We start from the raw sequence: 27,938 nt of genomic DNA on the forward strand, positions 1-27,938 counted from the left end.
ACCCCCTCAGAGTAAGTACTAAGGCGATGATGGCCCTTTAACAGGAAGAGACCACATACTTAATTTCTCTGATTTGTTGTAGAACTATCCACTTATATGCAGAGTTTCTTTTCTCGGTATAGGCTGAAGCGCCCCATAATAAAATCTAAATGGAGGGTTATGCTAGGCTAGTTGCGTCCTGGAACTATTTTTGAAAGGAATGCATCAAATACACGAGAACGATGGGCGATAAAGACTACATTTAGCAGATGAGCTAATGTGCACAAAGCCACCGCTAACTGCTTAGCAACAAGCTAAATTTACCATGAATTATAATAATTGGATTCACAGACCACTTTTGTAACAACATTTTGAGTATTTGCGTGTACGGAATATACAGTTACAAGTTCGACAACCTTGAGCAGCTGGAGTTAGAAAATGTTTGCACCATGCTCAAGAGAAGCCTTAATTTCATTGCAACAAGCATTTATTGCCGCCTTTGTATGTTGTTGGTTTTTGAAGAAGACTGTTAAATTAAGCTCTAGCTTCATAATCAATGGACGAACCTAAGCTTGCTGTCTAAATCTCGGCGAAAAAAACAAATGTTCAAATATTTGCCAAAATGTCAGTTTCTTTAAATGTGTCTCATTCCTTCAGCTTGCATACATTCAGCTTCTCTGTATTAAGAGAATTTGTACTGAAAGAGGGACATGGCAGTCCAGATAGAAGCACACCACAGACTTCAACAATCACTGATGGCACACCAGTGAATACAATGGATTTGATCATTGCACTTATAGCGGTATTGTTTGTCGGTTCAGCTTCGTATACTGTATGAACCAAGAGCGTTCTGGCACTAGCCCCGCGTTGTACGAGTTTTCAGACGGTTGTTGTTGTAGTTTCCAGCATTGACTTTGTCTGCCCTTGTTGATTTTACAACAGTGAAAGCAGTGGACACATTCTCACGATAATGACACGAAAAAGTAGAAAACATTCTTTCTCATAAAAAAAGAAACCTTAAGAAACCCAAAAGCTAATTTAACAAAAGAATGCAGAGTACTTGTTAAGTGATACAGCGATTGTTAAATTCAAGACACTGGATTTATAGTAGTAGCAGCAGCACTAGCTACAGACAACTTAACAGTACACTCAAGTGTGTCAGATAGTAACAACAACCAATAGGAAAATCACAAGCGTTTTGCAGAGAGGCTGTTCCATGATCCACTCAATCTCTGGCAGTGTCTGCTGGATAATTTGTTTCCATACTCCCCCTCTGAGAAGACCCCCACACATCATAGCCGCACTCCCATTTTAGGAACGCGTGCCGAAGCATTCCTCATCTCTGAACAATCAACACACATTTATATACCACACCTCTGCCCCACCTCTAGAAGCTGTAAACAAATTCTCCTCATGTCTGTGGTGCATTTTTTTGTTTTTGTTCCTCTTTTAAAGAAGTTTATTTCTTTCGGTCTTTCCCTTTGTTTTCCTTTTCCCTGTTTTCTTTTTCGTACTTGTCCTTGTCCGATTTCGTCACACTGTTGTAGGAGGGCGGGGAAGCCGTGGAGGGGGTCATGTCTGTTTTGTCGGAGGTGGAGTTCTCGTTGAACTTGCTGATGACCATGACGTCCTTGTCGGGGTCTCGGATGCCCTCCTTCAGCTTCTCCTTGTAGAGTGCCGAGGCCTTCTTCATGGCAAGGCGGATCATGTAGCGCCGGAAGGCTCTCTGGATGATTATGGCCGACATTTCCTCCTGTTTGCGACGCAGGGTGGTCGTGATGGGCTCGTAAGACACCTTCGAGGGGTTTGAGGCCATGAACCGCTCCTCCATCTGGCCGCGCAACACGTCCATCTCGCCGCCTTCACCCAACACTCGCTTGGTGAAGGCGAACAGGATGTCAAGGCAGTGGATACGCTCGCCACTCACCATTGGCAAGTCCATGGAAATGAGCTGGATCATGTTGGGCTTGGGCATGCGCAGCGGTGGATCTAGAGCGTCTGCAAAGTCCGAGAGCTTGCTGTACTCCATAAACTGAGTGGCATCGGGATCAAAGCGCTCCCACACTTCGTAGAACATCTCAAAGTCGTCCTCGCTCAGCGGCTCGGCGCTCTCCTCGGTGGCCACGCTGAAGTTCTCCAGGATGACGGCGATGTACATGTTGACCACAATGAGGAAGCAGATGATGATGTAGCTGACAAAGAAGAAGATGCCCACTGATGGGTTGCCACAGTTGCCTTTGTAAGAGTTGCCCGGATGCTCCATCTGGCTATCACAGTCCGGTTCCCTCTTGTTCAGGATGGGCGCCAACAGCCCGTCCCACCCAGCTGAGGTGGTAATCTGAAACAAACAGATCATACTGTTCCCGAAGGTCTCAAAATTGAACATGTCATCGATTCCCGCCTCCCGCTTGACGTAAGCAAAGTTGGACATGCCGAAAATGGCGTAGATGAACATAACGAGGAAGAGGAGTAGGCCAATGTTGAACAGGGCAGGGAGGGACATCATCAAGGCAAAGAGAAGCGTCCTGATGCCCTTGGCACCTTTGATAAGGCGGAGGATGCGGCCGATCCTGGCCAGACGGATAACTCGGAAAAGTGTTGGGGACACAAAGTACTTCTCAATAACTTCAGATAAAAACATACCTGCAAAAACAAACAAAACAAATGATTTAGACAATTTTCTTGAAAATCTACTGTAAAGCAAAGGTACTTTAAAACGCCTCCTTACCCACAATCGACAGGATCACCACCACAAAGTCAAATATGTTCCAACCAATGGTAAAATAATAGTGACGCAGGGAGATCATCTTGAGCACACACTCCCCGGTGAAGAGTACAATGAATACCAGGTTGATCCAGTAGAGGATGTTGGCCATGTCCTGTGTCTGGTCGTCCGTCTCCACCATCATGGTCACCATGTTAAGGCAGATGAGGATCATGATCACGATGTCGAAGGCCTGCTTTGTGATGCAGTCGAACACGCAGCCTTGAAAAGCGTTCTGAAAGCAGAGGTGGGACAAGGAACAGGATTAGTCACCTCCGCTCGCCGTCTATTTGTAGGAACTAACAGCAGGGCATGCAGTCTGAGTCTTACTGCGGGCCGAGGTATGGGTTTTTGTGGTTTCTTGGAGCCCAGCTTCTTCATGGCATTGTAGTATTTCTTCTGCTCTTCTGTCATGAAGATGTCCTGACCTCCGAATTAAAGGGAGCACGACAAAACCTGGTTACAAGCAGGTTCTGAGATCTCTTTTACATTACAGAAAGCAATATTTTACTCATTTTAAGAACATGAAACAAGCAATACATGTGTTTTAAGGAGTCCATTTGCAGTGATGTTTTCCCAGAGTAGAGCCCTGAGTTGCTTACTTGGGGTGCATTTTCAGCAAAGTGCGCGACTGAAGATAATAAACAATGAGACTCTTTGCCAGAACTATATATTTCACTGTTGTTATAGCTGGTGGGTGTAAATTAAACATAATCAGGTGTCCAAGTTTCAGCTTTTATTAATGAGAACTTCCTCTCTCAGTATCATGACCACACCACACTTTCTCAGTGCTGCCCACTGAGTGTATGATGCATGTCTGGAGGAAGGATTGGTGTCAACACTCAACAACCATCGGTGTGATGTTGTGGCTGTGGGCCTAATGCACCACGCCACTGATACAGCGTCTCAGACAGTCAGTCAGTCAGTGAGTCTGATCTGGCACCATGCAGCAAAAAAAGCATACAAGCCCCCCTCCACCGTCAGTTGGGCGTTGCCAGTCCTGCTTGTTAGGGCCTGGTTGAACGGAGCGCACATTTCCAGACTCCATCAGTGACAGTGCATGTGTGTGCAGGCAGGGGTGTTTCTCGGTGACTCATGCGCCCTCAGTAATCCTTGGCAAGCGGCAGGTCCTCGCCACGCGGCAGATGATCATTATTCTGTAGCTCCCTTCTTTCTTTAACGCAGCTGGCTCTGCTTTGGCTAAATCTGTGCTGCAGTTGCTTTGTTCCCAGGCTGTGTATGTGCCCTGTGCGTAGGACTGCTGGCTGGCTGGCTGGCTGGCTGGTATTACATTACTAGTGTAGCAGCACTGCAGTGCAAAACCAAAAGCAAACGACAACTTGTCCTTCTGTCGTATTCCATCTGGGATTTCAGCTATTCTTTGAAATAATATTACATTTAAGCTGGGGTTACAGCTTCTACAACAGACTTTTTGTTGTAACACAAAGTGTAAAATGTACATACAAATGGTATTCAATTACCTGAAAAATCACCCAATAGCAGCCTTAAAGACATTACTAATCTGCAATGCCCAGATTCCGTACTTGTACATTATAAAATTCAAGAAATCAAACGACTGAGGACTTAATATACCCGCCATTAGACATCTAACAACAATTTAGTCAAAAATATGAATGGGAGTGAATTTAGGGCCATTTTAACAAGGATAATGTGGCATGCTATAGGAAAAAAAGGGCATTAGTAAAATTTACTAAGGATTGAGGCACCATGGCAACAAGATATTAGCAATTAACTAGGTTCAGTCCAAGAATCCTTTGGGCTGCTTGTCTAAGAGGAGCAACATCATCATTTATTTAAGACCCAGACAATTTCCTAAACGTATTAAGAATGACTAGAAAGAATGGAGGGATAATTGGCAAACAAGAGAATGCCATCTGCATACATCACTATCTTGTACAATGAATTCCCTTAAATTTTCACAGCAGATGCACAACGCTGTCACAAATAGTAGAATATAAAGCAATGGGGAAACAGGAGTTAAGAGATTATACGTGGACTGTGCAGCATTTGTGAATGCACAAGGACTACGTGCAACAGTTTTTACCCAAGAAAAATATTTTCAAGCATTTAAAATTTATAAAAAGGATATTTCACTGCAGCTAAAGTTAATGTATTTCTGATGCTTTTCTTTCTTTATCTGGTCTGATCGGGAGAAACAACATGTGGGCAAAGATTGTGTTGAAACTGCGTTAACTTCTTCTGCAACGAGGTTCTCACCAAAGCTGAAATCTAGACTTCTAAAATATATTTTGACCTTAAAAGCTGGGACTGCAGAGAACAATATTACTCATAAAGAAATTGAGACATCTCTCAGCATTACATGCAATAAATAATTTCATCCAGTTCCTGTGTTGAAAACTGATAACCAATGGTTGTTGAGTCAGACTTTTGAATTAGTCCATCACCTCAGTGTCTGAGTGTAACCGGGTAAAGCTAGCAGCAGAACACGCACAATGTCGTCTCAATACTTAATCCTAAAACACTCAGCTTTGGATTAGCTTTGCATGCTCTAATACCAATTCAACTTTTCAATTTGGTTTTATTTATATAGCATGAATAGGAATTCAAATTGTCTAAAGACGCTTTACAGAACCCAGAGCCTGAAAGTAAAGCAGGACTGGGTGTGGGTTCCCGTGCATTCATGTCGCCTTTTGTGCACCCTAAACCCGTCTGGCTTTTGTGAACCATTTACCATTTATGTATTTGCTTTCCTCCTACTCTGTATGCTCATGCACAATACATAGAGAACATAGGATGCGGCATAGGACAGTGACTTTCTTATAAATGGTCATTCATGTTTATAGCATCTGCAGCACTCACTTACTGGACAGAGCAGACAAAGGGAGAGGAATGCTAAATTGGGTTATGGCTGCGAGTTCTCCTGCCTTGTTTTTGCAGATTTATCCATGGCAACGGCAGGACAGGCACTACCCTGTTCTTGGAAAGGAGACTCCTCTCCGCCCGTTTGCACAATGTTAACCGGTGTATCTATGCTTGAATGACCTGATCAGATTAATAAATGCAACTTATCTTTTTCTTCTGCTGGTTGAAGTTGTCAATGATGACACCGATGAAGAGGTTCAGCGTGAAGAAGGAGCCGAAGATGATGAAAATGACAAAGTAGAGGTACATGTACAGGTTCACTTCATACTCGGGCTGCTCTTCCAACTAGGAAAAAGACAAAGGAATGAGCAAAAACGACAAGTTCTTGATGAAGAAACGCAAACAGAAAAGCTAATTTCGCTAATGGCTTTGTTAAGGAACCAAGAGACTTACATTTCGAGAGTCCACAGCTGCATACATGATGTCCATCCAACCTTTAAATGTTGCCTAAGAGCAAAACAAATATTTTTAAGATCTGGAGAGAGGCAGTTCCAGGTAATTCGCATTCATGAGTCGTCACGCGGCCAAGATGCGTTTTTGAGAGTGATTGCAGTCGTTCTGACCTTCGACCTTTAAAATCTTATTAGTTTATATCCTCGCGTCAGAGTGACCTTTTGCGCCAGGTTTGTAAAAATCCCCTGGAGACATTGCTGAGATATTGCATTGACGAAAATCAGACAGACGGACGGCTCAAAGACTCACTGGCCCAGAGACATTTATTTAAATTATATTTGGGCTATGACATTAAGAGATATCCTTATGTTGTGTCAGTGTATTTTACAAACCTGGAGAGTGACAATGCGCATGCATAAGGCTCATAAGTTAAAAGTGGAGGTGGATAAAATAAGATGTGGACAGGCCCTGAATTAGATAAAGTAATGTCATGCACTTACTTAAACAATTTACAGTTTTTTTTGTGCTTTAGCATTTTATCTCACCACTTGCAGCAGAGCCAGATAGCCGGCCCCGACATTGTCAAAGTTGATTTTGACGTTCTTCCAGCGGGCGCCCTCTTTGGCCAGGTTCGCGCACTCCGTCATGTTGTTGACGACGTCGATGGGGAAGACCACGTCCGTGGTGGTGTTGACGCAGTAGTAGTACTTCCCCGCGAACAGGTTCACGCCCATGATGCTGAAGATGAGCCAGAAGATGAGGCAGACCAGCAGCACGTTCATAATGGAGGGGATGGCCCCCAGCAGCGCGTTCACCACGACCTGGGGTGGGGTCGGAGCACACGGACACATTCAGGACGCTCCCTCCTGTAGCTCAAGCGGAGCTCTGTGCTTGACAAATTAGAAAAGTGGCCACTACAATCAACTAATCACGTAGCTGCTCCTATGGACTCCTGATTAGATTGAGCCGTAAAGCTGATGCTTTCAGAACAAAGCCAAGGCCGAGTTAAAAAAAAAAAAAAAAAAACAGTAGCTGTCTTTAATATATATGCATATAGTGTCTGCACACATGAAGCATATCTACGAAGAGCATTTAACAACATGACAGTTGGAAAGAAGACGGTGGATAGGTGAAAAAGTTAACATTTGATAGGTAAAAAAGCAAAACAGAAAAAAACCTTAGAGAGGCGGGATGAAGTCACAATATTTTGTTTGACTGTAAATGAAAAAACACACACAACAAAGAAAAAAATTACAGGTCAAAGGCACCACACAAGCAAAGTCAGAAAAAACAATGCCTGAGAACAGCAATATACAGTAATCCATTGACAAAAAATGTGAAGAGAGTCATGCAGAGAGAGGAGCTACAGTGTCGAACTGCAAGGAGAACTTCATAGAAGCATGCAGCCTGAGCTAACCGGCTAACAAGATGCTACAACTGGCATAAGATTAGGAAAATGGGAAATTATGCAGCGGCATTGTCCCTGCAGCTCTTTATCTATAGAGATTTTGTGGAATAAAAATGTGTTTACACTCTAAACACCAGCTGTTCTCACATATGGGATATGCGAAACAACAGCTAGAGGTTTCGCGTTTAGAGACTTTTATCTCAGCCTAAACGGGAAACAACTCGCCTGGCTCTGCAGAAAGTTTTAGAAAAGGCATTTTGTCATCTGACCAGCATTTCTGTATCATTTATAAGCTTATTTGCACAGAGCAGGGCCAGTTGCTTTCCTGTGCATTCGATTTTTAGACTACGCTAAGCTAACCGCGTACTGGCTTCACTCTTGTTTTCAGCTTGCCCATAAATAATTCACAATAAACAAGTGGCTCCGTGTTATCCCCACACGCCCTTACCCTCATGCCCTCAAACCGAGACAGGGCCCTCAGGGGCCGGAGAGCTCGCAGCGTCCTCAGAGATTTGATGGCGCTGAGCTCAGAGTAGCCCAGAGCGTTTGCTACGAGGCTAACCAAGGACACCTTAAAGAGAAGATAATGACAGAGACAAGGTGAAGGTGAAGAAGTCAGAGAAGTCCATTTGCACTGTGCCGGTCTCAGTGTTTGAAGAAGACAGTTAATTAGACATTAGTAGACTGCACACAACTACAGAGATAATGAAATATTGAAACTCTTTAAAAACGAATAAATGGAGAAGATCAATACTGCTCTCATACTAAATTGAGTTAGGAGACTCTTAGATTAGCTCGGCACAAAGACTGTAAGCAAGAGGTTGCTGCTTCTACTCTTCATGCTAAGCTACGCCACTGTATTCTCTCACTGAACGTCATACTGCTAGCTACGTTTTGAGAAGAGCGCAAGTACATACGTCGACAATGAGGAAGTCGAGCCAGCACCAGGCGTTGGTGAAGTACTTGACGAAGCCGTACGCCACCCACTTCAACAGCATTTCCAGGATGAAGATGTAAGTGAAGACCTTGTCGGCGTACTCCAGCACCGTCTTGATGGTCCGCCGCTGCTCGATGTAGATGTCCTCAAAAGCCTACGCAGAGTGGAATAGAGAGCGTATGAAGAGAGGGAGCAGCGTTAACAAGAATACAGGAGAGAATAAGAGGTGCAAGCCCACATCTCTGCACAACTTGCTGCTGCAGCGCTAGGTTTTGTGAAGCCAAGGTGTGGTTTTATTCAGTCCAGCATTGAAAAAGACACCAGGAGGAACCAAACAATGCCCATGTAATGAAGTCAAAAGCCCACTTACCAGCGCTCCACTGCTGAGCAGGATCATGAATATGATGAAGGATTCAAACCAGTTGTGCTCCACTATGATGAAGCAGGTTTTCCTGAGTGTCCACCAGCTCTTAAAATGGCCTTGATCCTCGTTGATCTGGCAGCACTGGAACCTGCTCACGCAGCCTGTGGGCAGGGAGCAGAGAAAAGAAAAATGAGGAAAAAGGACTTTGAAGGAGGGTGCTCCTGTATAATGACATCTGATCCACGGGCCTTTCATGTCGTCATCTACATTCTGCTCATATAATGGTTGCGTCTCACTCTGGAGATTAGTTGTGCCGAGAGTCAGGGTCAAGTAGCATTAGATGACTGTACCTCTAAATTATGTTTTTAAAAGCCAAATGTAGCACACTTGTTTATTATCATTTTCTTTTTGAGCCACTGTTGTTGGGTTTATCAGGATTCAACGTTTAAATGGATGCGGGCCTTCTGATGGCGTCCTATGGTGTCCTTTGGGTGTCATAGGTCGAAGGTAGGGCGCCTCTATGGATCAGGCTTGTTCTGCAGATACTCAACACTTTGGGGTATTTTGAATTTTAGTTGTACGTAGTTTTTGTGGTGTGGCAAGGCCCATTTTCCTGCTGATCATGGCTGCTGCCTGGTCAGAACCAATGTTTAGGTGGGTTGCTGCCTTCAAATAGGTCATAGTATTGACACGGAAAGTCGTGCACAAAAAAACGCTTGGATTTCAAGTCGTGAGAACACCGTTACTCGGCAACTGTTGGCCTCTAGAAGCCAAAGAGGCTAACAGTTTAGCATGGTAGCACCTGCGTAACTTAATGTTGGATAGAAGAAGAATTGCGAAGAGCTACGTACACAATTCCCACTTACACGGTAGCAAGAAAGTTCATATGGAGTTAACAAGTGAACAAAGCCAAACACCAAAGGCTTCCCAGCAGAACACTGCGTTGTACCGAGATGATCAAGTTATTCTCTTCACCAGTCCGATTTAATTGATTAATTAACTGCTGTGGCTGATTGGTGGAAGCTTTAGTGGATGTTTTCGTCACATGCCTCGTCTCATTGTGTCTTCAGCTTCCATTAAACTTTTTTTGCAAGATTTTGTCTGTCTAATATGATTTAATCCTACTCCAAGGTTTAATGAAATCCAGTCAGGCTTTGATAACAGTGATTCAATATTATTCTAAGCACATAGTACAGTACGTTTCCTCGATCCTGATGAGGTATTCAGACATTCTGAATTTTACTGGGATGTGCGTCAGCCAAAATGTCATGTTACATTAAAACCCAGGAGAAGCCCACAGACTACGTTTTTGTCTGTCCCGCTGAGCATTTGGATTCACTGTCACTCAGCTGTGAGTACAACAGACCGGTGCTAAGCACGAGCAGTTAATGCGATTTTCTCCACGTCTTGAAATGTTCTCTGGAAGTGCTTCATCTCCCACCTTGCTCGCTCTGGCCCAGTTTCCCGCTACCCATAACACTCCCTGTCCATCACCCTAGCATCCCCCTCACCCTCTGTGAAGCAGGCCTCCGGGTCCAGTGACTCCTCAGGCTCTAGCTCCACTGAATCCACCCCATCACCTGGGGGGCGAATATCGACCGTGCTCCCCTCCGATGAGCTCAGAGGCTGGGGCTCCACATCGAGCTTCTGCGTGAACGAGGAACAGGAGAGAGGACAAAGTTACACTGCGATGTCTCGGATTACAGCAGCTTCAGTGGTCATAGGAGCCAACCTTCTGAGCTGGTTGTGATTCTTCAGTGCCACAACTGTATACCTTAGTGTGGAGACAAGGCACTGTCATAGCTCACAGAGTTGGGCTCTTTAAAAGTCATCATCATCATCACATGCAGCATTGATCAAATGTACCTACAGGCTTTAGCGTTAGTTTTATCTGATGGCTCAAACCAGATTATGTGGCACGGGGAGGTTGGCGTTACGGAAAATGCACTGTGGGTACGTTTGATGTGACCTCAGTTCGAGGAATGCATGCATTATTCCAGTGCATTATCAATCCAAGCCTGAAATAGAACCAAGCAGAACGTGTGCTCAAGTATTTTCATGTCCACTGAAAAATGATCATGTCTGTTTGTTTAGGGCTGATCCCATTTCCAAATATTTTTTTTTAAGAGCTCTAATTTCCCCACCCTGAAACGAAGAATCCCCCGCCACCTTCCCTCCCCTCCCCCCGGAAAGACTTGTGAACATTTTCCACAGTGACATGAAAACACGTTTGTTTTTTTTTTCCATTCCTTGAAAGCAGTGTACAAGCTTCTTCTGTTTGTGTTGAAGTAGACGGATAACCACATTAGCTTACCAGCAAAAACCAGTACTGTGCACTGTTTATAAGACAGCATGTGGTCTGGCATTGTTTTGTTCCCACTTGTAAAACACGCAGATTCATCACCCGTTCAAACCCAGGGTTAAGTTTAGGACTTAAGGTTTTATGTTTGTTTTTTGTTTTTTTTGTCCTTCTCAGCAAAATACAAAACACATGTAAGTGTTGATGTTGTTATCAAGTTCATTAGTCTCATCTGTCTTCCTCGCTAACCCTGACACTTTTGTTAAAACCCTAAAATGCAGTGATCTTTGTTTGGCGTGATGTACACTACAGTATCATCTGCATATAGTGAGACATTTTTGTCGATGTGAGGCTTCCCGACCGCTTTTCTTCGGGCAAACTTGGTGTTAGGTGGCCTCATGTCTGATCTGTCTGGCGTGTGAAGTATTAGGAACATGTCATCCTAGACAGTGCAGCAGCCCTGATTGCCGTGGGACCCAGCTAATACGGCATGGGAATGATGGAAGCATGCTGCTCGCGAGTGCATCGATTTATGGAAAGGGAACTTCCCTCCTGCTTTCTTTCTCTCCTTCAGCAAGAGACCCATTTTACATCTTCTGCTTGGGGACTTTTTTTCTCTTTTGAAGCCTGAAGTCTCAACCTCACATGCTTTTAACTGTATGATAACTTGTAGATTTTGTTGGCAAGTTGTATAATCATTCAACAAGTTGTTTATGAGATAGTTGCAGTGGAGCAAATGTGGATAACACAGGCACAGGAGCAAATATTTGACATGTCTTGATAATTTAAGATTGACATTCATAAATTTCATGCTTGCATCCTCATACAGAAACGATTCAGTATGCTCATGCCATGTGTTATCCGTTTTGTCCCCCTGCAAAGATCAGCATTTGCTAATTTTAAAAAAAATTATCTTCTTGGAAAGAATTCTGTCAAGAATCTTTCATCATTCCACTATTTTTCAAGTGACACAGAAAACAAGTACGTACAAGTTTTTCATGTGTGTATGTGTATGGGCTATGAACCAGACAAATGAATTTTGTCTCACAGCAGCAAAATTCATTCCTCCATTCCTTCTTTTTTTTTTTCTAATCATCCTCCTCCTCCTCCTCCTCCTCCTCCTTCATTCTCAAGCTCGGAGTGTTGGATGCCAATCAAGTCCCAAAACCAAGTCAAAATCAAGCAATGAAATCAAAAACAAAGATCATGTTAGATGAGTTCATCTATCAAATGAGGGAAAAAAAATGTGGTGTTGACATTCCTAATGGTTTGTAACTGCAATACAGCCTGATGCTTGAGAGATAAATTATGAAAGGGGCGATGGGGTTGAGGGGTAACTGAAGGATTACAGCATTGAGTGTGCTGCTGTATTGGGGGCAAAGGGAGGGTATAAAGCAAAAGAGGGTGGGGTGGGGTCGGGGTGGGGGTGGGGGGGACGGAGGGCAGACCAGGCAAAGAACGAAAATGGGCAATCCATTGAAGGTATGAGAAAAATTATGTTGTTTGTCTGTAAATGGCATAGGCAGTCCTCATGGTTAGTGCTATGGTACAATAAAGTGGTCTTACAATTCTCCTCTCACTGAAAACCTTGAGAACGTCTGTGACAAAGCTGCAATAACAAACGGGGGGTTAAACAAAGTAAGTCATACACACCAAAAGCCAGCATACAAGCTCAATTTTAAACTGGTCAGCCCACATGGCACAGTGGGGGAAGAGTTATCTGCATTGAATTTCCCTAAAAACATATTCCTTACACTTGATACCAAACATTTACTTTCTCTAATTTTATGACATGAAACTGAGGAAATATCTTTTAATGGGCGCATAATTATCTCAGTTCACCAACCCCTGGTTACAGGGTGTAAGGATCAGCATTGCCTGATCCCATGTATGGAGCATGTGGTGTCATTGCTAGAAATAGTCTCTTGGGTTGTTTTGAATCGCAGGGAATTGGCACCACACCCACAGTGGCAGGTTGACATCACCAGGGAGAGCGGTCGCAATGCTCTGTCAGCCTGGCAACACTTAACAGCAAAACCTGGCTTTTAAAATTGTGCAAAAAATGCAATACTTCCATAAAAGGTATATGTTCACGGCGTAAAGTGAATTTGATTTAGATCCTGACTTATGAGCATTTTTTTTTCCATTAATTTCATCTTAAACACATGCACACACACTCAAGTCTATTCAGTACATGCAGAAAAAAGTGAACGTGCTACAGTAGGTCAAAGGCCTTTTTGAGTCATTATTCATCACGCCTGTTTCTTGTTATGCTGCCAATGGCTTTCGAACCGAGTAAAAACTCCGGCAGATTCCTCAGTAGCGCAGCATGATGCATGTACAAATGAGTCAGCAGGTGTGTTATTTTCATAACTGCTCAACTGTCTGAACATTTTCTGAAAAGGCCATCGCTACGCAAATCTTGACATACTCATACACTGGCTGACTTACACTGGGTGTTAATTACACGTATAAAGGATTTGATCGAATACAAAGGTTGCGTGACTCAAGAGATTTTCTTGAAAGTGACAGAGACGTCAGCCGCCGCGGCTTTCATCTTACCTCCTTGCTGCCCTCCACGTCAGATGAGTCGCTGCTGAAATCTTCTGTATTTAAGTTCTCAAAGTCTGACTCGCCCACGGCAATGGGCACTGTGACTGTGAGGCTGGGGTTATGAATAAATGACATGTAGTCACATTCCTCCATTGGGTACTTCCCAGTAGTGTCCCCACCAATCCCAACCCCAACCACCAGCCCTCCTCCTGGCCGCCCGTTGCCCTCTGTCATGTACAGCCCACTGGGGTCTTTGGTGATCTCCACTGAAGTGTGGTTAGAGATGCAGTTGCCTTTGCCATTGCTGTGCAGCTCATCCAGGGGTTTGCTCTCCTCGGCCATAACGGATCCATTACCACCACGGCCGCCAAAGCAGAGACTCTGAAGGAACTGCCTCACTGTGGATTTGACGAAAGCGATGCCCCGTTGGATCCGGCCCACCGCGATCTGAAGGTTGTTCATTTCGCTGTCATCGTCAGTTGCTGCCAGGTTGTCAGCACTGAAGGAGCTCAAGAGGAGAGCCAAGAAGAGGTTTAAAACCTGGGGGGAAGGAGACATTAGGTAGAAAGACTTATAAACAGACAGTTCAACCAGGAAATTATGATTAATCGTGCAAGAGAAACATAAACTATTGCACGTTATCCCTATTATTGTAGAAAAATAAAGAGGGAGAACCCCATACCACCAGATTTCCAATGACCATGACCATCATGAAGACGATCAGACACATCGTCTGTCCTGCGACCTCCATGCAGTCCCACATGGTCTCGATCCACTCTCCGCAAAGCACCCGGAACACAATAAGGAAGGAGTGGAAGAAATCGTGCATGTGCCAGCGGGGCAGCATGCAGTCATCAGAAATCTTGCATACGCACTCCTTGTAGCTCTTGCCGAACAGCTGCATGCCCACCACGGCGAAGATGAACACGATTATGGCCAGCACCAGAGTCAAGTTGCCCAGGGCGCCCACCGAGTTCCCGATGATCTTGATTAGCATGTTCAACGTGGGCCATGACTTGGCTAGCTTGAAGACCCTCAGCTGTTTGGAAGAAGAAGATTCAGAGGATTCAGAAATATAACTACATAGAAGTATTTTCATTTCGACTTCAACATGTTTCATTCTTCCTCAGCTTTCTTGCGAAGAGTCACAGGAGGTAGATACCACACTCAAGCCTGGATGCTTAGTAGGCTTAGCTTCGATTGGCATAAAGTGAAGCAGGCTTGCTACACATCTGAATGTGGTTATATGTGGTTTGCGGGTTTTCTAGGAAAGTCTGGCTACAGAATACATGCACGTGACACCACAATAAAACCTCTGGAGAGAGCTAGGTCACCTGTTCTCCCTGGTTCTAATCATCCTCAGCTACATATTTAATGAACATGTGCATGTGTGTGTTTTGTCTAAAAGCAAACCTTTGTGAATATGTTTGAAAAATAATACTGAATAAAAACCAGTCACAGTAACAGTCATGGAAAGCTAGTCAGGTGAAACAGAGAAAACACACTGGGCCCCAAAGGCAACAACAACTCTCGGTGGGGCCTTCGGTGTACCGTACAAAAAGCCCTCATTACATCATGTCATCATTAATAATAACGAATGTTATTGAGTGAGCCACTGTGACATGACCCTAGTCACAGTTAAGTACAGGTGCATATCAACTTTTCTTATCTAAAGAGCAGCTAAATTGCGTAATGCAGCTTTTTTTCTTTTCTTTATCTTACCAATCTAAAGGACCTGAGAACAGACAGGCCTTCCACATTGGCCAGGCCCAGCTCCATCAGACTGAGGCTAACAATAATGCCGTCAAAGATGTTCCAGCCCTCCTGGAAGTAGTAGTACGGGTCCAGGGCGATAATCTTGAAGCACATCTCTGCTGTGAAGATCCCCGTGAACACCTAGTAGACGAGGAGGAGAAAAGGTTGTACCTGAATCATGAGAGATATTTTACAATTACACTATTAAGAGAATGAGTGAACGACACTCACCAGATTTCCGACTGAGAGGACGTTATCGAATTCTTCAGTCATGGGGTAATGCTCCATGGCCATGAAAAGGGTGTTGAGGACGATGCAAATTGTGATGGCCAGGTCCACGAATGGATCCATGACGACCATGCTGACGACCTCTTTGATTTTCAGCCACGCGGGGCAACAGTCCCAGATCAAACAGGTGTTGGCAAATCTATACCAGCAGGGCGGGCACTTCTGTCTTGACTCTTCAAGCTCTGGAGAAGGAGAATTACTTTTACACATCTTGCAGTGCGTGAGCAATGCGTTTGAATTTTCTGTTTTACAAAGGTTAATGGCGTGAAGTTCAAGGCAAGAAGGTAATAAGAGAAGAAAATGATGATGTGTGCTTTTTGATCCGGACCTTCCATGGTGTTGGTGAGGATACTGGCCACGCTCATGGCTCTCTGCCGGGCCCCCGGTTCCTCTAAATAATCCATGGATGGCTGGCGGAAACCCGACCTACGTTTCTTCAGCTCAGTATCTGTAGTCGTCCCCTAGGAGTAAACAATTGTAGATCAAAACATCAGAAAGGTTTAGCAGAAAGCAACGAATGAGTATAGAAGTATTGGTTTACGCAGTTTTGAGAACCCATGTAATGCTGACAGCTCCACCCAACTCAGAAGTTTGATAGCAAGAATAAAAGCAGCCCTATTGTTGAACTGATGAGGGTGATAGATGAAAACTGAAGGGATGATCTTGTGGAGGATATGAACAGCCGAACCAAATTCTAGGGTAATCCAATCATCAGTTTCCATGGTATTTAGGTCTTAAGGTTCTCCGTCATCCACATCAAGGCATATCCAAAAAAACAAACAGTAACAAGAGCAACTGGATTTGGCAGGGTTTCTTGAAGACATTTCACCGCTCATCCAATTGGCTTGCTCAGTTCTAGATGACTAGTGGGGACTTCAGTGGGTGTTGCTCATCTCGGGACTAGACCCTAGTCGTGTGATGTTCCTATAAACCCTGCAGGTCCAGTCGCCCTTGTTTCAGCCTTTTGCTTGCATATTTCAGTGTTAAAGAGAGCTGCCAGAGCAAAGTCAGGGTGCTAAACCTGATGAGAATGAAAAATCTTGGTGTCCGGGTTAAGGCTAACCCTTGTGAGAAAGTACTAAAATGAGAGGCAATATGTCTGTGAAGGTTCTAGGTCATGGAGGTCATGGAGGTCATGATAAAGAAGGGCAACGGTTTTCCCCAACGTCAGGTAAGTATCTAGTTGTTGCATACACTAGTCATGTGAGTTTCTGATGGGTAACAGCCACGGATGTTTCTATTTAAACCCCAATTTCCCACAAGGCCTTTTAGAACGGAAGACTTGGATGAAACATCTTCAAGAAACTCTACAAGTCCAGTTGCCTTTCTTTCAGTGTTTTATAGACTTTCAACTTTTCATGAGATTTGTTGACAGTAACAAAAATATAGAACCTTTCAATCCTGACAAATTCCTCATACGTCATTAATGTATCAACATCAGTGACAAACAAAAATGAACTGCATGGTATGAACTTGAAGGGTGTCAATGGGGAAAATAAACCATGAAACTATACAAGTCACCTCAGGCAGCAGGAGACCTACAGGAGAGGTTGTTACAGAAGTTCCACCGACCAGCGACACCACGCCGTTGCAGTCTACGGCGCAGTGCATCTTGCCGTTGGCGGGCAGCATGACCCGGGGAGCCCCGAGGCTGGTCTGGCTGACGGCGCTGCAGCGGCGCTCCAGGCGTCGCGGCAGGAACAGGGAGCCGCGCCGGCTGTCGCTCTCCTCGAACGTGCTGTGCTCGTCGTCGGCAAAGTCGTTCTCGGAGCCCATGTCGCGGGCCCGGCCGCGGAAGCTGAACAGGCTGGCGCGACTGTTTCTCCGAGGTGAGAAGAAGGAACCCCGGATACTGAGGAGAGACTGGGAAAAGGGGAAATTAGGTGAGAGCCCTGGAATACATCCAGAGACGGGGAGACACCTAAATGTCACCTTTTGTGTTTGGTGAACGTCATAAATGAGGTCAGGGTATTTACCTGGTTGGGGGAGGAGCATCTCTTCTCATAAGAGAGCCGGTTGGCATCGATGGAGAAGCGGAAGCTGGACCTCTTGATGCTGTCCTCAGACTCAGACTTGTGGAACTTGTCGCGGCCCCTCTCCGTCTCCTCCTCCTCCTCCCTCTGCTTCCTTTTCTTGCGCCTGTTGCGCCGCTCCTTGGCACTTTTCGAGCTGAGCTTAGACGTCCCCGAGGAGGACTCGGAGGTGGGGCCCCCTCTCCCGCCGTACTCTCCGCTCTCGGTGGCTGCTGCCGCGGCAACCTGCCAGCCAATCGGGGGACAAAGATAGTTGTCATGGCGACCCAGTGCCTTGTGCCTCAGAGGCTCTCGTGGACTGGAGCGGAGGAGAGACAGCCTGGCAGCTGAGAGCAGCAGCGGCGGCAACGTGAACAGACCAAATAAGCCTCAGACACCTTCTAAAAATGGACGTGAATGTTTTCCAAAAATATTTCGGAATACTTGCATTCAGGATATTTATCAAATAAGAGAAAAAATTTATGGACGCTCTGTTAGGTAGTCTTAGAAGCCAAACAGCAGTGATCAGACGTCAATAATTAATATTTTTAATAAATAATATAATCAAAAAGCATGAGTTCAGACTCCCTACTTGCAATAATAAAGAATTCAACGTTGCTCATCTGAGATTTTCCACATTTTATCTTATGGTCTAGTGGTGACGAATGCCTCTGAGTCCCACAAACACATGCGCCGTTAAAGTGGGAGGATTTAAGAGCCTGTCATGGCAACTGGAGCAACAAAAACAACATGAACGTGCACAGCCCTGATAAGGCGGCGTTGAGGTTGATGCAGCGACCACTGAAGAACAGAGGTGAGATGGAGAGGAAGGTTGTAAAAGGAAACAGAAAGGCAAAATAATTAGTTTGTACTCTTAACGATTCCTCATCCATTTCTTTTAGCTAACCATTATTTATTGTATATTTAAAGTAACATAGTTAGGTTAGTGGCAGGTATATACTTAAATACTCATTGTCGGGCCAATTTATGATCCTCTTGCAGGTCAGACATTCTTCTAAATAACTAGTTTGCTGCCCAGGAACCCAAGGTATGGCCCTCCCTTGATAACGAGCCTCTTAAACAGATTATTAAACCGTCACTCAGAGCTACAACAGGCAGTGTTTCCATTATCCAGCTTTTTCAATTGCTCTCCGGGTCCACCTGCTAATTTTAGCTTCCTGTAGGTCAAACAAGGACTCCTGATCCCCGAGGGAGAAACAGAGGGGTGTCAGTCATCCATGACAGTAAATCCCTCGGTTGCCCCGGCAACACTGGCTTTGAGCCAAGGAGTCAACATCCGACCTAGCTCAACGAAAAGAAAGACGCCAAAATACCCTGTTGCATTAGCATTAATTTGAGACGTCGCTTCGCTATCTAGCTTCATTTGAACAATAAAGATGAAAATGTCCTGCCTGTGCCTCCTCCTGCTGCCTCTTCAGCTGCTCCAGCATGGCCTGGAACTCCTCCTCCTTCTGCTGAGCCTCCTCGATGGTCGCCTGGTTCTGCTCGTCGTAGGCCATGGCCACCACGGCCAAGATCAGGTTGACCAGGTAGAAGGAGCCCAGGAAGATCACCAGCACGAAGAAGATCATGTAGGGCTTCCCCGCCGCACGCAAGGTCTGATGAAGGAGAGAAGGATAGAAGGGTTTGGAACCAATCAACCCTTTGATAAGAGGATGCTACAGGCGCATTTATGTTTTAACACAACACTTCTGGTTCCCCTGTGATCATCCCATTGTGTTGTGACTTTACAAATGTCAAGTTGCTTCATTGTTCTGCTGCAATTCCAAACAAAAAAAAACTTACATAACAAGCCTAGTCCATCGTTACAGAATGGATAGGCTTGCACAGAGGTGCGGCTTTTATTATATAATCAACTGATTTCATGCAATCCTGCAGAGAGAGTTTTTTACCAACCTGCTGGTAGAGGTTTTCCCAGTAGTCCTGGGTCATGAGTCGGAACAGGGAGAGGAAGGCCCAGCTGAAGGTGTCGAAGCTGGTGTAGCCGTAGTCCGGGTTGCGGCCCGCTTTCATGCACAAGAAGCCCTCTGGACACAGCCTTTGAGGACACACAAGTGTCGTAAGAACCCCAAAGGTCATAAAGCTGGCCTCACCCAAAAGACTTCCTCAGGACGTAACCAGATTTGAAACTATACTATGTTCTGCAAGACATCTACCTTCTGATTTCTCAATTTGCAGCCACTTGTTGTGTGTACATCACCAGGAAGATCCTCTACAGTCCAGTCTACTTGAATTTTTTACTACTCTTTTAGTAAAATCATACTTTTTGCATGTGTTATCGTAGCCTTTGCGCGCTCTGTGTGTGATAACTGGAAGCTTAGCAGCCTTCTCCATCAACAATCCTCAGCAAACATCGTATAAAAACTCGGCCACAGTTTAGGTTCCTGTGACGCCTTCAGCGCACTGGCGACGCTAACTGTGTAGGCTCAGCTTTGTGGTGCGTCTAATTGGCCAAATAAATAAAGCATGTCGAGCCTTACCCAGCCCCGCTGCCATTCCCGCAGAGCAGAGCATCCCTACGGCCAGGGAGGTAATAGAAATTACCTAGAAGGGAAGGAGGGGGGTGTGGGGGAGGGGGGAGGGGGGAGAAACAGAGGGACGGTCAGTCGCAGCCACATCACAGGGGTGAGGCAGCGGATATGAACAAACAGGAGGAAGTGATGCTGGGAACAGAAGAACAATAAGCGCCCCGGGGTATTCTCTTCAGTGTGCAGTGATTGAGACGGAGAGAAAGATAAGGATTTTTTTTGTTTTTACATCCGACCACATTAGTCATCCTTTCAGTTTTTTGGATAAAACGCATAATTTACCACTTAACTGTGATTTGCCAATCACATCAGATCTATATGCACCAATTTCATTCAACCGCCAGGCTTCATGCGTAAGATCTATGCAATTTTAATCAGCTCCGTCTCTGTCTGTCTATCTGTCTGTCTGTCTTCCTCTATTCTTCTCTGGCTCGCCTTTGGCTCGTCATGTAGCTGGTGCACGTCTCCTCGATACCATGCTGGCGGTCAGTGACTCACCCTCCTCTAGCACTTAAGGCTGCTCATGCCACACAGATGGGCTATGGGAGAATGACGAGTGGTAGCGAGAGGGGGGCGAAAGTAGAAAGGTTTTTATTGTTGTGGCGATTATCCGCCACATTTGCTGCATTCTCCCACCAGCGCTTGTTAGAGAGCCCGGCTCCTGCTCCCAGCCATTGCTGTCACTCCCTATCATGGCAGCAGGCTAACAACGCCACCGCCACCCTGACCCGTCTCTGCATAAGAAGTAGCCGGTATCTGACTCAGGCCGTCTGGGGCGGGAGCTAAACTTGACCCCAGTTGCACCCTACGTGTGCCTGGCGGACATGCAACCGCTCTTTCGCGCCGCTTGGCTTTGCTTGGCTTACGCTCATCGTTGATGTAGTCCTCCCAGACGAACGTGGCGTTCTGCGAGAGTGTGGCGTTGGCGCCGTCGAGCGCCGCCGTCACGTTGTCCGCGACGTAGCTGCTGTTGGCGGTGGCGTTGCCGAGCGGCCAGCGCACGCACTTCTGCCTCAGGTTGCCCATGAAGAGCTGCAGGCCGATGAGGGCGAAGACGCTGAGGCAGAACACGGTGAGGATCATCACGTCCGACAGCTTTTTTACCGACTGGATCAGTGCGCCGACGATGGTCTTCAAGCCTAAAAGAGAAAAGGGGGCAAGGGGGTTGGGGGTGGGGGTGGGAGAGGGACATCGCAGAATGATTAGTGCCTGCTAATTACAACCACAAGCTTATAGAGAAGAAGCTGCTAATAAGAGCTTACAGTAGCAAGCAGCCAGGGGGATCTGCAATGGAGGTTCCTGTATGAATGTGTCATACAGGAAGCAGGCTAACGCAGATCACCGCTAATCATGGATTAACCACAAGAGAAAGTTGGATTTCTCATATAAGTGCTATGGTATCTGGGTCTCTATAGAAACTTTTATAAATAATATTCTATATATGCGTTTGTCTTCTGGTCAGAATGAAACTCTTTATTTCGTGCAGCTGCAAAAGACCAGCGCATAGTGCAGGGTCATGTTCACAAGGTCAAAAAGGTCCAGGGCTGTTTTTATCGAGCTGACGGTTTCAGCGAGTATAAATCGGAGGGCGGTTAATTGTTACCCTCTCAAACCAGTCACGTAACTGGTCTCATATGTTTCTCAAGCAGCTGGTTTGAGGAGCATGAGGAAAATATGTCACCAAATAGGTTGTCTTGCGTGCTCTCTTGCCGAAAGTTGAAAGAGGAGATTGATACCACTTTTATGTTGGTGTGCGCTAGCAGCTGATTAGCTTGCGTTAGCTAAACACAAAGACTGGGAGAAGGGGAAACGGGCTAGCCTAGCTCTGTCCTCGAAAGATCATTCGTAAATGTATTATGCAGTATTTAAAGGTATGCCGCACGGTTTACTTTAGGAAGGCTGTGCGTTTAGCCAATTGCGAGTCAAAAAGTTTAGTAGCGCTAAAAGGAATATGCGCTAATGTGTAAACTTTGACAGGGCTAGTCAAGAGGTTAAGTTGTGGCGTAAAAGCAGCAGGCTAGTTATTTTTAAGCGGAAGCCTAAACTTGCCCCAATGCGCGAGTGATTGGCGTGACCCTGTACGGGTCGAGGTTGAGCCGGCACCATCTCTTTACAGCACTCCAGCGACACATCAGCCAATCAGATACGGTTATTTTTAAACAGGCGATGACACAGCGATGTCAACGAGTGCTTGAGCGACACTCAAAGGGCGACTGGTGTGAGCGTAGCGCCGGAGGTGCTAGCCAGGCCAGGTTCAAGGCCCAGACGTGATCAATCTCCTCGTTAAACTCCCAGAGCGAAAGCGAACAGGCTCAGCTCTGCGCCGCATCCATCGAGGAAATAGAAACATGTACTAGCACTGCTTGCTCTAGGCTTTGCCCCGCCACAAAAACAGAGGCCAGGATGTTTAGATTGGGTCCAAATGTAGCTGTGACAGATCTCTTTAGACAGCTTTCCCGGATGGTGTGCGTACGACCTCCGTGTTAGTTTGTGACGTGAATAGTGTTAGTGTTATCACAATTTCTCCCAAAAAAAACACACAACACTGAACAAAGACATGCACAGGAAAACGAGGTAAGGAGGAACCCTACACACACAAGTGCTTGCCACCAGAAAATCTGCTTTTGCAATGTCTCATGCAAAAAGTAAAGATAAAAAAACACAAATAGTGCACAAAATCTACTCGTAAGGCTCCCAAGGCGAGAATAGATTTCAGCCAAAAAAAATTCTGCCTTAAAGGATGTGTCTAAAAGCTATGAATCCTGTCAATCTGTGCAGATTGGAGCCAGATTCCAGCTTTTACTGGCTTTTACGAAGGCAGCATGAGGGACGGCGACGGGCGTCGTCAGGCTTAGCTACAAGTGAGATGAGCTGAGAGGGGGCGGAGGAGGAGGAGGTGGGGGGAGTCGGCGTGTGTGCTTGGATGTCAGCGAAACGCCAGTTAGCCGTTAGCATTTCAGTTGCCCTATGGGCCTGGGTGGCTCTCTCACCTGGGATGACTGATATAGTTTTCAGGGCTCGCAGAACCCTGAAGGTTCGCAGTGCTGAGACATTGCCCAGGTCCACAAACTCTGTGACATATCTGTAAGGGAAGGCAGGGGAGGAGGAGGAAGAGGAGGAGGAGGAGGAGGAGGAGGAGGAGGAAGGGAGGAGGGGTCGGGTCGCATTTTAGGGGGAAGGTGTGGGGACACACGCGCACGCACAAGTCAGGCACCCACACACATGGCGTGACAAGACAAAAGGAGGGTCACGGGAAGGGAAGGGACGGGGAAAGGAAGGGGAGGAAGGGGAGGAGGAGGAGGAGGAGGGAACGGCAAACGGTCACGCACAGAGGACAAATGGCAGGAGTGCTGGCAGCAGGCGCAGGCAGCCTTACCTGGTATTACTGAGATAGTTTTCAAAGCTCTCAATACTCTGAACGTGCGCAGAGCTGAAACATTGCCTAGGTTTACAAACTCTGTTATATACCTGCAGGATTAAATGCACAGTTACAACACAGCATCGCACAGGCAAACCCATTACACTTGCTCAAACATCGCAGTAATAAAACCCCCTCTCGTAACAAGGGGTTACAGGAAACAAGATTAGAAACTCAGCATGTCATGGGTTCGGCTTTGTAATCCGTCACATCAACAAATACTACGATGAACGAACACCATGCACTGTAAAGCTGGAGGCTAGAAGTCATTGAGGCGTGAGAGAGAAATATGGGCCAAGATACTCCATGCTTTGGGGGGGGGGGATCATATCCATTATAAGATTCTTAGCCATGCTTTTTAAAAAGCAGATCATCATGCCCCTCTACTTTCTCTCTATCCTTTCTACTCACAATCATTGGACTTATTAGCATTAAAAGCATTTGGCCTCTTAATCTACGCCACATGGTGTCACGCTGATCCTAACGACGCTTGTCACAATACTTACGCCATGAGGATAACACTGAAATCCAGCCAGTTCCACGGGTCCCGCAGGAAAGTGAACTTCCCCACACAGAAGCCCCTGGCCAGGATCTTTATGAGGGACTCGAAGGTGTAAATCCCTGTGAATGTGTACCTGGCAAACAAGGTGAGGCAGAGAGGAAATCACTTTAGTCGACCATTGCCTTGATGGGGTTCCAGGTTATTGCATTATCCTCCTAAAAATGTGCTTTGCCGACGCCTGACCTGCTGACGGACAGTGGAGCTGGAGGTTCAGCTTCATTGTAGATAAGTTAAATTGAATTTGAGATAGCGTAGCAGCTCGACATGTCTTCTAGAGTTCCTCACAACCTTTACTTGTCAAACGATCTCTGATCAGCCTATTTGATCTGATTCGTCTCTAGTTTTTAATATTAAAAACTAGATGTCACTCTCCCTATCCTATTCAGAGCAAGGTACTTCAGATCCTTTTTGATCGATCCATCTGAAGATCTCCGAAGCTCTTTGTCAGACCTCTCCCTTGAGATCAATCTACCTAAGGAGGCTATACTTGGCTTCCAGGTTCTCAGGAACACACAAAACCTCTCAGCCACACTATGGTGGAGACTCTTTGGAGGAGAGGAACTCCTCTTGAGGGATCCCTCCAGCAAAATCTGGGTCTACCCCACTGTCTGCTCTCAGCTGACCATGCCTGGTGAACCTCCAAAAAGGGAGGTGCCCTCACCAATTACCTGAACGACTTAACTGTCCACTTTTGACCCGAAGGAGCACCCTATCCTATCTCTAAAGCTTTGCCCAACCACCCTACCAAAGGACCCAGTCTCTAATTTGTATCCATGATTCCATTCGCTCGATCGAAACTCAAAGTTCATGACCAAAGGCATGGGTTAGAACGTAGTTTGACCAATGTTTACAGGTTTTTTCCTGTAACATCCTGTCCAAGCATACCCTACATTATCATTTCCAATAAAATTTAAAGCTTTATCAAGTCGTGGTGTTACTTTCCAATAAACGTTCCCCTACATTTAGCTATAAACGAAGCTAAAACAAATGCAAATGGACGTTTGACCGCTCATTTAAGTGGATTCTTCTGTTCTCAATGACTTGTGGGACGTTTAGGTTTGCTGCAAACCTGAAACTCGCATGATTAAGGTCTGCTAAGGACAGAAAGTGAAGGAGGATACCACCCTAGTCAATGCTCTATAGACTGGACTATTAACAGCTGGTGGAGTGACAGGGGGTTTCTACATTTATGTGACAGAAAGTCAAACTACATTATTGATTAGCAGTTGAATTCACACAACGACAAACAGAGACTTACTCTACATTCTTGGCCCAGTCCGGGGGGTTACTGAGGGTCATGAAAGCACAGTTGGTCAAGATGGTGAACATGATCAACATGCTGAACATAGTAGAAACAAAAGTCAAGGAACGCAACAGTGTAGACAGTCTATACATTTCAGTCAAAGGGCTCGGTCGCCGCCAAAGCTCGACGTACAGTCTGAGCCCGTTTAATTCCCCCCCTTTTGTCTGATAAACCCTTTAATCCAAATCAAGCTACGTCCGCTGCAAACTCTGAAAGGATATGAGTGCACTAAAATTCTAATAGCTATCTTCCTCAGGGGGTTGAAGGGGCTTAGGAAGTACAAGGCAGGAGTGGCGTTGAAACGGAAGATTGCCTTCCCACGATTCAATACTATGAAGGTCTGAAAAAGACACAAAGGCAAAGTTAGTACGAAGCCGCACAACACAAAATCTTGTCTTGTCCCAGTTCATAAGACGCGAAGCAGCTGCGTTAGTGCACGTGCGGGCAGAACTAGTCGCCATCCAGCCGCCACGCAGGGTCTGGGGGCGGTGTTGTGATGAAGCTGGAAGGGTCCACCGTGTTTGGCACCGCAGTGCAACTGGCACAGCAGCTCAGATTAGCGTTTAGCACCTCGGTTGGCCTGTGACTTGGCTGAGAGCACTGATTTTTTTAAATGGTGTTTTTGCAGCTCACTTGAAATACAGAGGCTCATTAAATATGAATTTGTTTAAGTTTAATGAAGTAAATAGCGGCTGGACGTGGTAAAAATTGGCTCATGATAAAGAATAGGAGCAGTTTGAAACAGCTAGCTTAGCCTAAAATCTCAAAAATGCACAACTTACCATATTTAAATTCATATTTTTGCACAGTGAAACAACCCAAAGCCCCAAAAATCTCTCTAATAAGCACAAAAATCTCTCTAATAAGCACAAAAATCTACATTTGAAGGAAATAGGAGCTGCTCATTGTGCGGATTTGGATACTTCTCTGGCTAAGCTGCTGCTAGCCGCTAACCTTAGCTGCTAAGATGCATTAACATGCACATATGGGGAGTTGACCTGCTAACCTTTTGGTTCGTGGACGGCCCGCTCTACCAACTGAGCACTAACCAGCCCTCAGGTGAAAAGCCGTAAAGACAGGAGCTTAATGCATTCAGTTTTTATGTCTTTCTCTGGCAGAAGTTTGCCTACGTGGGAGGAAATTGCTACATCTGCCCATGTGCTTTCTTTAAATAGTTTGGGTGAAAGGATCGGGCAATTAACTTCAAGCCTTTACGGGCTCCGAAAGCTTGGACAAGAAAGTGCAGACCTTTAATGGAACCAATTCAATGCATGAGTCATGGAATAATTGAGAGCTAAATCAGTAAACACGTCGAAGCTTTGAGGCCAGCGCAGGCAGGAACTTTTCTCTTTCATAAGCGGGACTTGAAACGATTAGTTTGAAACAGACCTTCTGACTGCTGTAGAAGGGGTCCAAGTCCTCCAGAGGGGTGGACACCAGGGGGCTAGGTACGTCCCCGTAGATGAAGGGGAGAGATTTCCCCGCCTCCAAGTCGCTGTTGGGCTTGGGCCCGTTTTCATCGTCGCTGTCGCTGCGGCGCTCCGTCCGCGGTCTCCGGGCCTCCTCCTCGGCGATGCGCCTCTCGATGGCGGCCAGCGACTCGGCGACGAAGGGACGGAAGCTGTCAGGTCCGGTCGGTACAAGCAGCTGTGCCATCTTGTCATCCTGCTCCTTCAGAGGGCAGCGAGGGGCTCAGCTGGGGCAGGGAGCTGCAGCGGGGAAGGAAACGAGAGGAGGGGGGGGAGTGAGTCAGGACCTGAAAATAGTCGCCACCTTTGGGGGTCATCTCATCTACCTGGATCATTATAGCAGAAGCCATGCCTGGACAAATGAGATTTATCAAGCTCCATTTTGTGCCTCTCATGTATTACATTACATTTGTGTCACAGCGGTAAAGGAAAAATAAATACCTGGCAATCTTTTAAAGCCACAGCTGGGGGGTGAAAAACACTTTGAACTGAAGAAAGAGCTGATGATATTTCTCCTGTTTTCTGGGAAAATAACATTTTAAGAAACACCAGCCGCTATATTATCATATATTCCTCTCTTTCACCACAGTGTGTGTTTATGTTGTCAAGCACCACTTTAAGAGAACGGTCGACTTCTTCACTAAAGTGACAACGAGCACAAAGAATAAAATAAGAAGAAGGAGGACGACATGAGAGCAACGTCACCGCAGTCAGAGAAATGAGCAGTCGGGCTCAGGTCAGCTGTCCTCGGGAAAGAGGTGGGGTACACCCTGGACAGGTCTCCAGTCTATCACAGGGCTAACACAGAGAGACATTCACACCTACGGCCAATTCAGAATCACCAATGAACCTAACCATCATGTCCTTGGACGGTGGGAGGAAGCTGGAGTACCTGGAGAGAACCCACGCAGACACAGGGAGGACATGCAAACTCCACACAGAAAGGATTCGAACCCAGAACCTTCTTGCTGTGAGGCATCA

At 45.9% G+C, this 27,938-nt stretch overlaps 1 protein-coding gene across 1 annotated transcript; it reads right to left on the reverse strand.

Moving 5' to 3' along the window:
• Positions 1-238: 238 nt before the first annotated feature.
• Positions 239-27,144, reverse strand: LOC311509134 (sodium channel protein type 2 subunit alpha-like; the record flags this gene model as incomplete). The annotated part of the gene is given in 27 exon segments (XM_084574198.1): positions 239-2,622; positions 2,708-2,978; positions 3,074-3,171; positions 5,791-5,932; positions 6,041-6,094; positions 6,586-6,861; positions 7,897-8,019; positions 8,366-8,539; positions 8,756-8,910; positions 10,261-10,396; positions 13,611-14,141; positions 14,284-14,640; positions 15,324-15,497; positions 15,588-15,826; positions 15,973-16,105; positions 17,166-17,507; positions 17,621-17,902; positions 19,069-19,275; positions 19,574-19,715; positions 20,158-20,221; positions 21,072-21,344; positions 23,582-23,673; positions 24,130-24,258; positions 25,444-25,524; positions 25,684-25,706; positions 25,709-25,828; positions 26,878-27,144. Coding segments are annotated over 27 exon segments (6,069 nt in total). The 3' UTR covers positions 239-1,438.
• Positions 27,145-27,938: the final 794 nt, after the last annotated feature.

This window comes from Chelon labrosus (assembly GCF_963514085.1).
Source record: "Chelon labrosus genome assembly, chromosome: 24".
In the NCBI taxonomy this organism is placed as follows: domain Eukaryota; kingdom Metazoa; phylum Chordata; class Actinopteri; order Mugiliformes; family Mugilidae; genus Chelon; species Chelon labrosus.